The following is a 14236-nucleotide window of genomic DNA, read 5'->3' as shown; positions in this document are numbered from 1 at the left end:
AGGCTTCAACGTTTGTACTTATTTGTCCTCCGATCGATAGATCGACCAGCAAACGGACTTTATCGTGACGATGAATTTTTCATGTCTCAATGCACCGCGAAGAGCTGCTCTGTGGCAGAATTCGGACACGTTTGAATAATGGCCAGCCGGAGGCGTCGTTACTTCGTGATTTACCGGCAAATAAATATCTGCTACTTCGTTTTGTTGCCACGTAATACAAAAAGCAAATAAAGGTAAACGAACTTGATTATTCGCTTGAAATTACATGTACCCGTGAGACTCGTATTTTCAATGAAAAATAAAAATAACCTCTTTGAAATGTTTCACTTTTAATTGTTTCGAAATTACAGGACGTAGAAAAATATATATATATTTTTTTTTCATAAATATTTTCGAATATAAAGTATGTTAAACAGGTGTATCGAAAATAATTAAAGCAAACATTTGAAAATATTCTGGACTTCAATTGATACATTTGTAATTGTCGTTTGGTATAAATATAAAAACATATTAGAGTAAATGTTTCCTTAAAATAACAAAAAAAAAAGAATTGTAAAAAGAATTGAGATTGAAAATAACCATTCGTGCAAAATAGATGCGACATTTGAATATTATTATATCGAATTATACGTTTACTTTGAATATATAATAAATAAATAAACCAATTCAATTTACAAACTTATATACATACATTTCAAAGAACATATTGCATTTGAATTCGGGAGACCGATTTCACCTACAACGAATGGAGATTCGCGATAGATCATGCTTTTGTGAAATTCACTTTGGTGATAGGAGAGTTTTCGTTGTTTGTGAAAGTTGAAGTATTTTCCATCGGAACTTCAAATTCACTCGGGAAATTAAAAACGGCCACGAATGCACGTCCGTTCGAGTGAGCCGCTTAAAACACGCGCGTAACTTCGACCGTAACTATTTCCTTTGTAAAAGTCGTTCGATGGAATAGACATTTCGAAATGCAGAATAATTCTCATCGTTTTTGTCGATCGTTAACAGCAATTGTGAAATTCCCTTGCGTGAGACAACATCGATTAATATTTATATTGCCGTAATTATTTCCAGCATAATTAACTTAGCGATATGATAACGATAAGTTTTTGCACACGATGCCATTCAGCTTGCATGCGAGTATTCACACAGGTACATATATATTTACGCAAAATAAAATATTTAATTATCTCTTGCATACCTACACATAGATATTCTTATGAACATTTTACGATATCGAATTATCGTTTAATTCCATAACGTTATATCTATAATAATTCACACATAATGTACCCAACGCTTTATTTACTCCCTTTAATTTCATATCAATACAATTATATCCGAATGACAATAGATTGACATTTAAAAAAAAGAAAAAGAAATCGAAGACTTTCTACTTCTCTCTTCCGTCTTTTTTTTACGATAACCAAAATGACGATTTTAGCACAATGATTTTCGTTCAATTTCATCTCGTTTAAAACTTTTGCTCTGTGTCTCGCGGCAAAGTATACAATGGCACCTCCGGGACGTCAGATTTGATTCTCTTTCGAAATGAAAAATTTTCACTAGAAAAAAGTTATATAGATTTCGCATAGAATGAAAGTTTTGTTGAAGTTTCGGAAACGTGGGTGGCACTTTTAAAAGCATTTACTCGCGTATACGTTAGCAAAGAACTCTCTTTTAAGAGAGGGAGACGGAGAGAGACAGACAGACAGAGAGAGAGAGAGAGAGACATACAAGAAGATGGAAACAGAGAGTATCTATTCCCGAAACACCCAGGACGCTTCTTCTTTTGGATCCTTCGACGTATCGAGATTCTCAAAGCCGTGCGGATACGTTGATCAAACGCGGGAGGTCGCTCATGGAAAGTTTCGCCTTTCGAACGAAGTTCTCTTTAACGGCGTATCGAATCCCATCGGAGGGAGATCCTGATTGCTAAAAGATAGATAGATAGAGAGAGAGAGAGAGAGAGAGAGAGTGAGAGAGAGAGAGAGAAAGAGAGACATACAGAGAGAGAGAGAGAGAGAGAGAGAGAGATAAAAAGAGAGAACTATGTTGCGAAACTCCACTATTACGATCCTCTAACGGAGCCGAATTTTACTTCCATCCTTCTCTCAAGAAGCTTTCGTGGAATTTCAAAGAGCATCAAAAGTATTTTCTCCTTTTTTTTTTACTTGAACAATTTAATCGTTACGTTGAACTCACGTAGACAGACAGAATCAACAGATCTACCCATTCATTTATCATGAGATTGTAAATAAGGGTATGTTAACGTTCGAGTAGTAAGAAAAACGTATCGAAAAAAATACTATAGTGCGTAAGATTGTATCTAGATGGTACCTACTTAATATATATGTTTTGATTTTTTTGTTTTCTTTTCTTATAGATTACAATTCTAGTTGTAGTTAGAGGTCGTGATGATACGCGTGTATACTACGAAATTCATAACGTGTTCTTGCTTGTATCTTTGTTTGTTTTTCTTTCTTACATATATGCTACGCGTCGAGTTTCGTTATTGAAACGTAATTGTCGAGCTCAGTTATAGAAATCTAGTCGTCGAGCGAGGACGTCTCCGAGTCTACTCTCTGTCTTCTAATTTTCGTAAGCATAACTTTTATTTAAATATGTATATTATTATTATATAATAACGATTGATAGGTTATTATTATTATATGAAATCAAGAAAATCGATAAAGTGTAAAACTCTAATGAAACGTTGATTACTTTTATAACGAGAATGAGGAAAATAGTATTTTCTCGAAAAATGTCGTATTTATTGACCGAGCGATTAATAAAACTGGACGTAGACTTTCGTGATGGCGATGTTTCGAAGAGGTCGACGATTTAAACGTTTACCGATTTTCAGAGAAGCTCGATCTCATCTATTCAAAGGGTCTGGTATTCAAATTGTGAATATTCCATCAATGACGAACGGCTTTGCGACGTACCAAGCTATGTTCGTATCAACACGGTTCACAGAATATATCGTCCTTTCACGACGGGAAACGGTGCTGTTCCTTCTAGTTTCCGTTATATACGATAAGCAGAACGCGATCTCGATTGCTATAGGTATGTACAAGGATGTACCGCTTTCAAGGATATTGTCGAGTTTAAAAGAACTTTTATATATGCTGATAGATACATTGAAGAGAATCAGACAGAGTCTATCTTTAAGATTCGATATTGCAAAATAATAAATAACATACCATTTTATGGTACAATAGTTACGCAGACGCACGCATGTACAAGTAGATATACAAACGTAGATATTTGTTTACGATATTGTTATATAATTATTAATATTTCTATAGTAATAAGCGTTATAAAAATTAAAGATCATTTATCACGCTTATCGAAGCTTGATATTATAGAATGTAGATTGCATAACGTGATTAAGAATATATATATATATACTTGAAGCATTAAGCTGATACAAAATAGAATTGAATCGTTTGAATAGAAACGTTTAATTGAAATGAGAATTTCAATTTGATGCATGCAATTACTTACTTACCGAGGAAAACGTCGACTAACTGAAGATCGTGATTGGTTCTCGGCTTGACTATGGTTCCACGTAATCGACCATGTTTTACTTTAACATCTTTCGTCACGGGTTCCACGCTTTCTTGATGATACCTTGGATAATTGATGTAAGGGGCACGAGTTTCACGTGAATCACGATGTTCCGTGAGAATCTGAGTGCAAGCGAGAAGCACGACACCAAGTAACTCCAAACGAAGCATCTTCGACATTTGTTTTAACGATTTGTCTTTTAATTCGTTCACCGATTATAACGTATACATTGAAACCACGATACCGATCGAAATCAATCGATCTTACATCGATTGTTAATTTTCATCATATCGAACTTTTTTTATTTATTTTTTATTTAAAATCATATATTCTAAATTTAATAATTTCTTTTGCAAACTTTATTTCCAATGCTAATGTCTAATAATACATGAGAATGAAAATAAAATAAAAAATAATGATGATAGTTTTTATTAAAAATCAACGATAAGAATTTATGTAATTATATTAAATTATTTTAGATTAATCGTATTTTATCAACATCAGGTAATCCACGTTAAATTGATAATAAAATCAAATTAAGTCACAACTCACTTCGTATCAACGTTAACACGATAACTCCTACGAACGGTTGACGAACGTAACAAAAGTGTCTTTATTTTTAGAATCTAGAATCTTTTCGTTTCCGGAACACCGGAAGTCTCTCTAATACCGTCTTTCTCCCCTATTGAATTGAAACTCAGACGAACTCGCTAAGCTCTGGATGATGAAAATGTTGATAAAGATGATTTATACCATTTCTCATAATTCATTTCTTCGTTTACATTTCATTTCGATCTTCTTATTAATCCAAAATTCCAATCGCACAATTTATTACGATGAAATCGAAACACCTTCTTCATATTTATCATCGTTATATATCTATTTTATTAAACGATCAACAAAGTTTATTATACGTTTATACACATATTTTATTTCAACTTTTTTATTCTTTTAAAAACAATTTGTTTTCTCGGCACTTTTTACTTCTTCTTTTTTTCTTTTGTTTTCTTTTTTATTTTTATATCAATTTCATAGAAAGAGTCATGATAACGTGAACGAAAAATCAAATGAAAATCACACTCGGTATCACGACTTTGACGTTGCCGTTGTAAGAAGAAAGTCACAAGAGACTTCGTCGCTTACGTTCTTTCAAAAGTTGAAAACGTTTGTGCGTCCTCGTGCTTCGAAGACGACGTTAGTTTCGACGATGTTGCTCTCTCTCTCTCTCTCAACGATATTCTTGGCGACGGTGCAAACAAGGGTGAACGCACGTACGCGTTGCTCCATACGCGGGGAAGAGGAACACCACTCGACCGCCTACTCTATTTTCGAACTAAAATACGTATAAACGCGTCCACTATCTCTATATATGTATATGTATATGTATTTTCTCCCTCTCTCTTTCTCTCTCTCTCTCTCTCTCTTTCTCTCTCTTTCTCTCTATCTCTTTATCTCTCTCACACTCAAACCTACTAGCGATATCTTCCCGAACGATCAACGAATAACTTCATCCTTCGAATTTACGCTCCATTTACGAGCTTCGAAAAGGACTTTCTTAGAAATCCAACCCGTGAATGTCTATTTATTTATCTTTTTTTTTCTCTTTTTCTTTCTTCCTTCTTTCCTTCCTTTCTTTCTTTCTTTCTTTCTTTCTTTCTTTCTTTCCCTCGGCGTTGAAATAAGATTGTCTTTCTCTCCTTTTCTACACAACGTTCGATTCTCCGATAAAGTACTTTGGTGAAAATTCGAAAATTTCTAACACGGTCTATTTTAGAAAACGTATTAGAATAAAATCGTAACAAAAAGGAGAACAAAGCTTAATTTACTAGATAATCATGTAATAAGTAATGAAAAATTATTATTAAGAGTTATTTTAAATGAGTATTTTACTAGAATATTTTACTTGGTTCATACACACGCATATATATATATATATATATATATATATATATCACAAAAATTGTAAAAAAATATTTCACATTTGCATTTAAAATGTTTTACGTGTCACAATATGTTCCTCTCGTCGTACTTATCTTCTGTAACATTATACGTTTAACTGGATGGCGTTAAATACGTGTAAATGTAAAATGGAGATAGTGATGCGTCACTTGATATAAATCCACCAAATAGAGACGAACCAAATACGCAATTCTAATGACGTGCTAATTACGGAATATATACCGATTTTAATTTCCGGTAGAGTTTGATATCGTCTGTCACGTATACATACATCGATAACTCTAGCAAGTAAGTACAGATACCTAGTATTCCGAATATAGCCGAATGCAATTTCCAACTTAGGAATGACGTTAAGCGTTGCCTAACAAACTTCGAAAACGTTCGCGTTAAACTTCCTCTTTTCTCTCTACCTCTCGTTTGAGAGAAAATGAGAAAGGAGGATTGACGAGAAACTGAGAGAAACTAAATTTACGAAATATTTACGCAGCATTTTCCGATATTAAAGATAAAGTCTTAACTTAAATCGCGCTGGGCTTCTTTTTAAATAAATAAGACTCCGAGGCGATTCATAAGGTACATACGCACGTACATACCTATTTACAATGTTATGAATTTGAAAATATTTTCTACGTTTATCTATCCTTTCTTATTTTCTCAGCATGGTCCGAAGATCTCTTAGGACGAAAAACATACCAACGAAAAACTTAGTTATTTTGGTTAAATCTAGGATATCGCAAGAAATGCAGCTATTCGAAAATGGAGAAACAACGATAAAATTTTGTTCTTCTATCTTTCTATCGAAAGATAAACACTTCCACTGTTTACTCGACACATATTTCAAGAAATTATTGTAATCCCTTCGTAAATTCGTTCCCCCTTCCAACCCTGCACTCTTTTTCCCTCTTTCCTCTCTCTTTTACTCTTTAGCAAGAAACATATTTTTCCTTGTTTCTTAATTACAATTCTTATGTTAATTATATTAAAAAAAAAGGATATTACAACGAGAATATTTGCATTGACATTCATTAATATATCTCTTTTTATTTCTCTTTGTCTTCTCCTTTTTCTTTCCCTTTAATTTTGATCATAGTCAACGTAACTCTATTTTAATGCTCTTTCCAAAGCAGAAAGTTTTTTTTATCAAGAACGAGAATCCTATCAAGAAGTTTCATCCTGGTGTAACACGTCTTTCTTAATTAACTGTCGCTTGTTAGCACCTTCTTCATTGTTTTCTCTTTCTCTTTCTCTTATTCTTTTTCTCTCTCACACATACGAACACACACACGCACGCACACACTTTCTTGCACAAGTAAATATGCAGAAAAAACGTCAAAACGAGTAAGAAATTTCATTGAGAAAATTTCGTACAGATGTTATTGTTCTCATTCGCTTACATTTTTTTCTTTATTACGATTTCCTTCCGTTTCCATTGGCGATAACGGAAACAACGAGTTTTACACTAGAAAACCTTCGATCCCGCCACTCCCCTTACGATCTCGATGAGAAAATTACGCGGATAAAATGAGGAAAGGACGCTCGAGTGGTGGAGTATAGAATATTCTTGGAAAATTTTCGATCGTTCCAAAGTTTACGACGCGAAGTTCGCGAACGACGCCATCGCGTCGCGACGTCTAAAACAACGTTAATTCTTTTGCTTCGGGAAGAAAGCTTGCACGAAACCGCTTCGTACTATTGAATATATTTCTCGAAAGTTCGTGAAAAAGAAAATAAGATTCCTTTCACTCGTTCCTTCGTTCTCGTTGTTCCTTCCTTTCTCTCACCTTTTTTCCAATCTAGCTCTCAATTAAGTTCTTTTTTTTTCATTTTTTCCCCCTTTTCTTTTTATTCTTAAAACACATGGAACAAACACATGGAGAATAAACGAAAGAAAATTTTTATCTTCCGACGAATTCGCGTCCGTGGTGTTTCGGCATCGCGGTAGAACTAAGGTCGCAAGGGTGAAGGCGGGGAGGATTTCTAAAATTAAATCGGGAACGTTTCGAGGACGCAGCGCTGCCGGCCGGCCAGCTAAATCGCCCCACGCTCGTTTCGAACTTTTATTTTCGGAGGTAGCGTGCCGATGAACGCGAGTTCCGCTTACATATTATATGTGTGTAATATATATATAATATAAATATATGTATATATATATACATATATTTACGTACACATACTTTATGTTCTATTTATTTTTTACTACGATATGAAACCAATTCATTCCGTACAATCAATCGTTGCCGAGCGATATTATCAGTATTTACTTATTTGTTTATTAATATTGTTTCGTTATCACTGATATTTTATCTAAATTTTTTAATTGTTTTTTTTTCATCTTAGACGAATGTAAATGTATGAAGTCAATTTGATAAAAAATATAACACGTTTATTACTACGGCAAAAGAAGCTTAACGCAATTTTCTCCTACGTAAATTGAAAAAAAAAAAGAAAAAGAAAAAAGGAGAAAGAAAAAAGAATGTCCCGATTTTATATACGACATATCTAAAATTTGAAAACTTTTTACTGCGACTGTTCCTCGGACACACGCGTGCTCAACCGCAGCCATTAATTCCCATGCATTTTTACCGAATTCTACTAATGACTGATATTTAATTACAACAGTAATTACTTTCAATAATTTAGCATTTCAACGTTACGTTGTATATACAGGACGATATCTCGTATTTCATTTCATTTCTAAATCATTAGAAAAGAGTCTCTCTTTTAAATACATAAACGAATACGTTTGCCTCGAGCTTGACTTGAATTTTCACGAGGACCTTTCAGAGATGGCTCCTGGCGAATATAAAGAGATGAAGGATTCAGATTCGCAAGAAACTATCCATCTTAAACTCTATACACGACTCGCCACGACATATTCATAGAATGTAACGACGTGTAAAATCTACGATAAGAGTACTTCGAGAAGATCTCACTCCTTCATTCCTTCTTATACCCTTTCGAAGAGGATATGGCAGGGATGAGTTGTCGTCTCTTTCGGGAATATCTTCTCATTTACGTTAATGAACTTAAGCGAATCTTCGAGGAACGACGGAACGTGACTTTCCTGCGATAACAAAGTGCCGGATACGCTTGTTTAATAAACGAACATCGAGAAAATTTCCACGATAAGGTTTCTTATTAGATCTTATTATTTTCTTTCACCAACGTTTAAAATCCAGTAGACGTCTAATAAGACATATTTTATGAAATATGTATTGTTAGATGTCTATTAAAGTAAATTGGCTATTTTAATTGTATCAATATACATTACAGATATGTATATATGTATATATATATATATATATATATATATGTATATATATACATATCGATCTTTATTAGAACGTGCCACAGGTGACATCTTAGTCAATGAAATTAATTTCTATCGTTAGTTTTACGAAGAATCGATTTTTGCTATAGAAATTTGTAATGTATATTTGGAAAAAAAATCAAACCTTTGTAGTAAAGATATTCCAGAAAAAAGATATTTTAGTGTTAATGAAAATTTTGCTATCATTCATAAGGATCCTCTGCAATGGCGATCCTTTTTAAACTTTTGTTCTTTTCGAAGATGGGAACTAAAAGTCAAAGGAATCGATCTTTAACGATACTATGAAAATATTTACTTGTTTGAATGACGAACTTTAGCCTTTCTTTATTTCTTTCGGATTTTGCAGAAATATCGAAGATTGAACGAAAAACTATGGTATATAAGTCACCTCGTTCTCGGTAAAAATCGATCTCATTATTTCTCAACGAGAACATTTCCTTCGAGGATCTTGCAAAATTTTAATCGTAGTTGAGAAATTCATTCTACTTAACGCTGTTTTCGTCGGTCGAATTATTCAAATATTCTGTTCCTCCTTGCGTTGGAAACGAGGAGAAATTTAAGAAAATTCCTAATTAAAGTAGCTTTGAGTGTCGATATTATTAATCCGTGCTGCTAGTGGATGGGGAAAAAAGTTTACGAGCTTTCTACCTTGCTCGTTTCTACCATTCAAATTGAAAAGATGTATATATAGCAGTAGTGGATGGGCAAAGGAGAGAACGAATTTCGATTTTTAACTTCGTACTTTCCAACGATTTCATCGATTTTAACGAATATCGAAATAGAATTAATGTATTCGCAGATTCGTCGAAAACAACTCTCTTACTGCGTTGTACAATAAATTTACATTAAAAGAAAAAGAGAGAGAAAAAGAAACAGTAAAAATTTCCATCGTGTAAACTATTACATGAATGATGTTCGACAACAAAAAAGGGAGAGGAAGAAAGAGAGAAAATTTGAGAGATAATTGAACCGTCCATTATTAAGAGCACAACCACCGTAGATACTACCAGCTTACTCGTCTTTTAACTTGTAGCAACGATGTTATTAGAAGTCGTTAAACTCGTCCACTCGTTACTTCTTGGATCTTATCTACGCCCAGCGTGGTCTTGAGTATACCTTTCTTTTGAAGAAAAAGAATGCTTAAAGGAAAAGAAAGAGGAAGAGGAAAAAATAAAAAAGAGAAAGAGAAAGAAAAAAGAAAAAAATGAGATCCATTCATATGCTTATAATAAAACTTGTACCAGAGTTAAGTAAATTCAAGAGAAAAAAAGAGAGAGAGAGAGAATTGATTTAATTTGACCTAGTTTTAATAGTTCTTTTAACTTTATTCTTCACGTATATCTGAGTAAACTTATTCAAATAATATAAATTTGAATTATACTTTATCTCTGTTTATTTTATTTGATCAGTCTTCTCTCTCTTTAGAGAAAAAGAGAGAGAAGACAAGACATAGGTAGAAAAGTAATATATAGTACACGTTCATTATATATGTAATAATGATAAAAATATTTAATATGAATAACCGAAAGAGACCGAAAGGTACATAGAAAGAAAAAATGGTAAGAGGTGTCAAAAGGAGGAAAGGAATGGCCTAAATTCTACCTTTATTTTACCTTTATTTCGAGAAAAAAATCGAGAAAAGAGGAAGAAGAAGAAGAAGAAAAAGAAGAAGAAGAAGAAGAAGAAGAAGATGAAGAAGAAAAGGATTCTTCGTCTTTGGTACAATTTTCGCTCCAATTCCTACCCTCTGTCTTTTCCTTTCTCTCTCTCTTTCTCTCTCTTTCTCCCTCTCTCTCTATCTATATCTCTATCTCTCTCTCTGATACTTGGATCTCCTTCGAGATCTCGGAAAACGACGGAAAAGAAGTTCCTTGCATATACTTTACTTTCCTTTTTCCTTTACTTTTTCCTTTTCTTTTTTTCTGTTCCGTTCTCTCTCTCTCTCTCTCTCTCTCTCTCTCTCTCTCTCACTCTCTCTCTCTCTCTCTCCCATCTTCTTCCTCTTTCTCTGCGAAACCACGTGACGCAGCTCGCGCGTAAAGTTTCGGTATGGATATAGCGATTGTTAAGGTCGAACGGTTATTGGTAGAGCGAAGGGTGGTATGCCTACGAAAAGGGTGGTGAAATAATACGAGGGAAGCCACGTTACCGATTTCTACGTACCACCAAGAAAATTTCGAATTTTATATCGGTAGTAGTACCGGCAGCTTCGCCCACCTCGTTTATCGTATCCCGCGATGGTTAGAGAGCATGATACCACCTGCAACCAGTTCTTTCCATTCACGTGCGAGATAGATAAAGACAAAGATAGAGATAGGAAAAGAAAGAGAAAGAGAAAGAGAAAGAAAATGAAAAAGAGAAATAGAGAGAGAGAGAAAGAGAGAGAAGATTCTCCGACGAAACCATAACGTTCCCATTTTTTGTTTCTTCCTTTCTTTTTCTTGTATCTTTCTCTTTTTCACGCTAAAACATTTCAGCACCGATACGAGTACATTTTGCTGCCGCGGTTCTGTTTCGATCGTGAACGAATCGGAGGGTGGCAATAAAGGGCGGCAATAAAGAAAGGCTATGTTGGCAAAGAAATTAGAATGTAACGTAAAAGCAATACGGTGTTCATTTAAAAGCAATTCTTTCTTTGTGAAGTGACCAAGTTCTACTCGCAAAACAATATATTTTAATTTCCTCATTATATAATTAACTATTATATAGAAAATAAGTCAAACGTAAATCGTTGAGGAATGCTGGAAAATGTCTTTTCAAAGAACAAAATTGGTGATCGGAAAATTCGATAGAACTCGAGCTTCTGTACCTACGAAAGGGAGAGAAAGACAGAGAAAAACAGTGAGGGAGGAGAGAGAGAAAGGGAAGGAGAGAGACAGAAATAGAGTCGCTAGATCGAGTAGGTCGATACGAAGTATGTGTATCGTTCAATCTGCGCATGCTCGAGCTCTTGGATTAGCGACACCTCTTTGATCAACGACGAAAGAGAGAGAGATAGATAGATAGAGAGAGAGAGAGAGAGAGAGAGAGAGAGAGAGAGAGAGAAAGAGAAAGAGAGAGAGACGCGGGCAAAGGACGTGCCCGGACGACGACGTGCCATCATCTAACGCCACTGTAACAGATTTTCAATCTCAACGTTAATTAAAACGGACGATAACGAGGTGGATCGTCATCTTCGTTTTCGTCGTCGTCAGTGGAAAACTTTGATCGATGGAAAATCACTTTGGTTTTACTCGGTTTCAAATTTTTCTTCGTAAGCCATACCCATCATTAACGAGAACGAAAATGATCTACATTTGAATCTGTAATATTCCACTCAACGAAAAGATCGTAAATAATTCTCTCTTTCTCTCTCTCTCTCTCTCTCTCTCTCATTTTCATCTCTTCTTTAACAATTTTCTTTTTCAAAGCTTTCTAACAAAATGTACACTATACTTTGCGCAAATGTTTTGAAAAAACAATCTCAATTTTCAAAGCGCATCGTTCAGCGTTAATAAAAAGAAAGAAGGAAAAATGAAAGAATAAAAAAATAAACAAATGAACTCGATTTTCAATTATGCGTAAGAGAGGATATTTTTTGAAAGGAAAAAAAAGAACAAAGAGAATAAAAAATAAAAAGTAAAAAAGAAAGAAATAAAGAAAAAAAGATTACAGCGTAGCTGAATAAAGAACTGCACGATTTATATGTACAGGAAAAATGCATGGATAATAATGAATGAAATAAATTACTACGTACTTCCGTACGTAGTTACGTTCGTAAATGGTGAAAAAGATTGGCTTCATGCTCGGAAGAATAGTTTGTGTAACGAGTTTACGTTGCGAGATGAAAGAGAGCAGGGAAAATAAAAAAGGAGTAAGGGACGAGTAACTTTCTGATGAAACGGAAAAATAGCATCGGTTCGTTCGATCAAACCAAGATAAATCTTAGGAAAGAGTAACGAGTTCGATAACGAACGACGAAAAAGTTTGGCCGTCTTTGCCGAAGAAGAAAACAGAAAAGAGTAAAACTCTTTGGCTTGCCGGCTTCGTGGAGAACGATAGGGACGCCGTCATCACGGCAATTAATTCCATTTCACGGACGTAAGAGCTCGCTTGTACGGTAATTAAATGGTGTCGGCCCCTTGCACATCTCAAACGTGTTCGACACGCGAGCATAGCAAACTCACTCTCTCTCTCTCTCTCTCTCTCTCTCTCTCTCTGTCTATCTATCTTTCTCTATCTATCTCTATCTCTCTCTATCTCTCTTTCTCTCTCTACCTCTCTCTGTTTCTCTCTGTTTCTCTCGCGATCGATTCGACGCACGGTGTCGACCTTCCAAATCCGCTTCGACTCGCTCGATCCAACACGCGTATTTTCAATGCGCGGATTACACGAACTGATCGAAATTCACTTTTCCCTCTCATTACTTCGATCTGCATAATTTATATATCGCGTATTATACATATATGTGTATATATATATATATATGTATATATGTATAATATTATATATGTATATATATTTCGTAAAAATATCAAGAGAATATCACGATATCCTCTCGTTCCAATGTAATCCTCTTTTGCTAGAGATCACAAGTCTCTTGTCGACGATGTGAGAACGCTGGACAGTACCTTTCGTTGAAAAAGATAGAAAAGAAGAAGAAACGATAGGGAAGAAAGAAAATATATCTGGATTGTGGAGAAGTGAAGAACGTTCTACTACGATTTACCCGAAAAGGAGCTTCACTTTTTCCTCTTGCTCGGACTCAATGGGCCTTGCTTATCGAAATAAGAAATCTTAGTAAAGTAGGTAAAGTATAACACGATTTTTAGTGTCAGTTGCGAAAAATGTGATAACCCGTTTAAGTCCTGTTTCGGTCATGATTCAAAAACTAAAGATCGAAACCACGTATGTATTGTTAATATATAAACGATATCTGTGATATAGAGACACCGTTAGAATCGCAATAGAAACGTTTCGGAAGGAATTTCAAGTGTGTCGATAGAAAGGATTGCTACTATGCCGACGACAAGAGCTAGTAGCGTGATTACGCTCGGTCTTACGAGCCCTATTGTTATTCACCAACTCTCCTCCAAAGAAATACATACCACTGTTGCAATCAGGATCTATCTTCGATTTTCCGGATTCGAATGTTCTTCTATACGAGCATGAGCTTCTCGGTTTACGGTTCCGGTTTTCTTCGCTATAGTAAACCGATTGGTTTTCATCTTCAAGTTGTTTTATTTTTTTTTTCTGTTCGATCTTATCAATATCTATATTCCGATATATTTTTATGCATATATTACTTATACGCATTATCATTTATTTATTTTGCTATATTTTATCGGAAATATAATATATTAACTATAAGTAAATATGGAAATACTC

At 34.6% G+C, this 14236-nt stretch overlaps 1 protein-coding gene across 4 annotated transcripts in view; it reads right to left on the bottom strand.

Annotated features, from left to right (window-relative positions):
* The window catches only part of LOC122630924, a 71219-nt gene extending 63750 nt beyond the window's left edge, over positions 1-7469 (bottom strand). Inside the window, exons 1-2 of one of the 4 annotated variants that reach the window (XM_043815982.1) lie at positions 6933-7469; positions 3521-4912 (exon numbers count right to left, since the gene is read on the bottom strand). In XM_043815982.1, the coding sequence (XP_043671917.1) occupies positions 3521-3758 (238 nt within the window). In that variant the 5' untranslated portion in view covers positions 3759-4912; positions 6933-7469. Of the gene's footprint in view, positions 1-3520; positions 5499-6932 lie in introns of those variants that run through there. The other 3 variants (XM_043815981.1, XM_043815983.1, XM_043815984.1) reach the window with 3 other exon arrangements.
* Positions 7470-14236: the final 6767 nt, after the last annotated feature.

This window comes from Vespula pensylvanica, chromosome 8 (genome assembly GCF_014466175.1).
Source record: "Vespula pensylvanica isolate Volc-1 chromosome 8, ASM1446617v1, whole genome shotgun sequence".
NCBI classification, from domain to species: Eukaryota; Metazoa; Arthropoda; class Insecta; order Hymenoptera; family Vespidae; genus Vespula; species Vespula pensylvanica.
The sequence above is the reverse complement of the archived record's forward strand: the minus strand, read 5'-3'. Positions and strand labels throughout refer to the sequence as shown.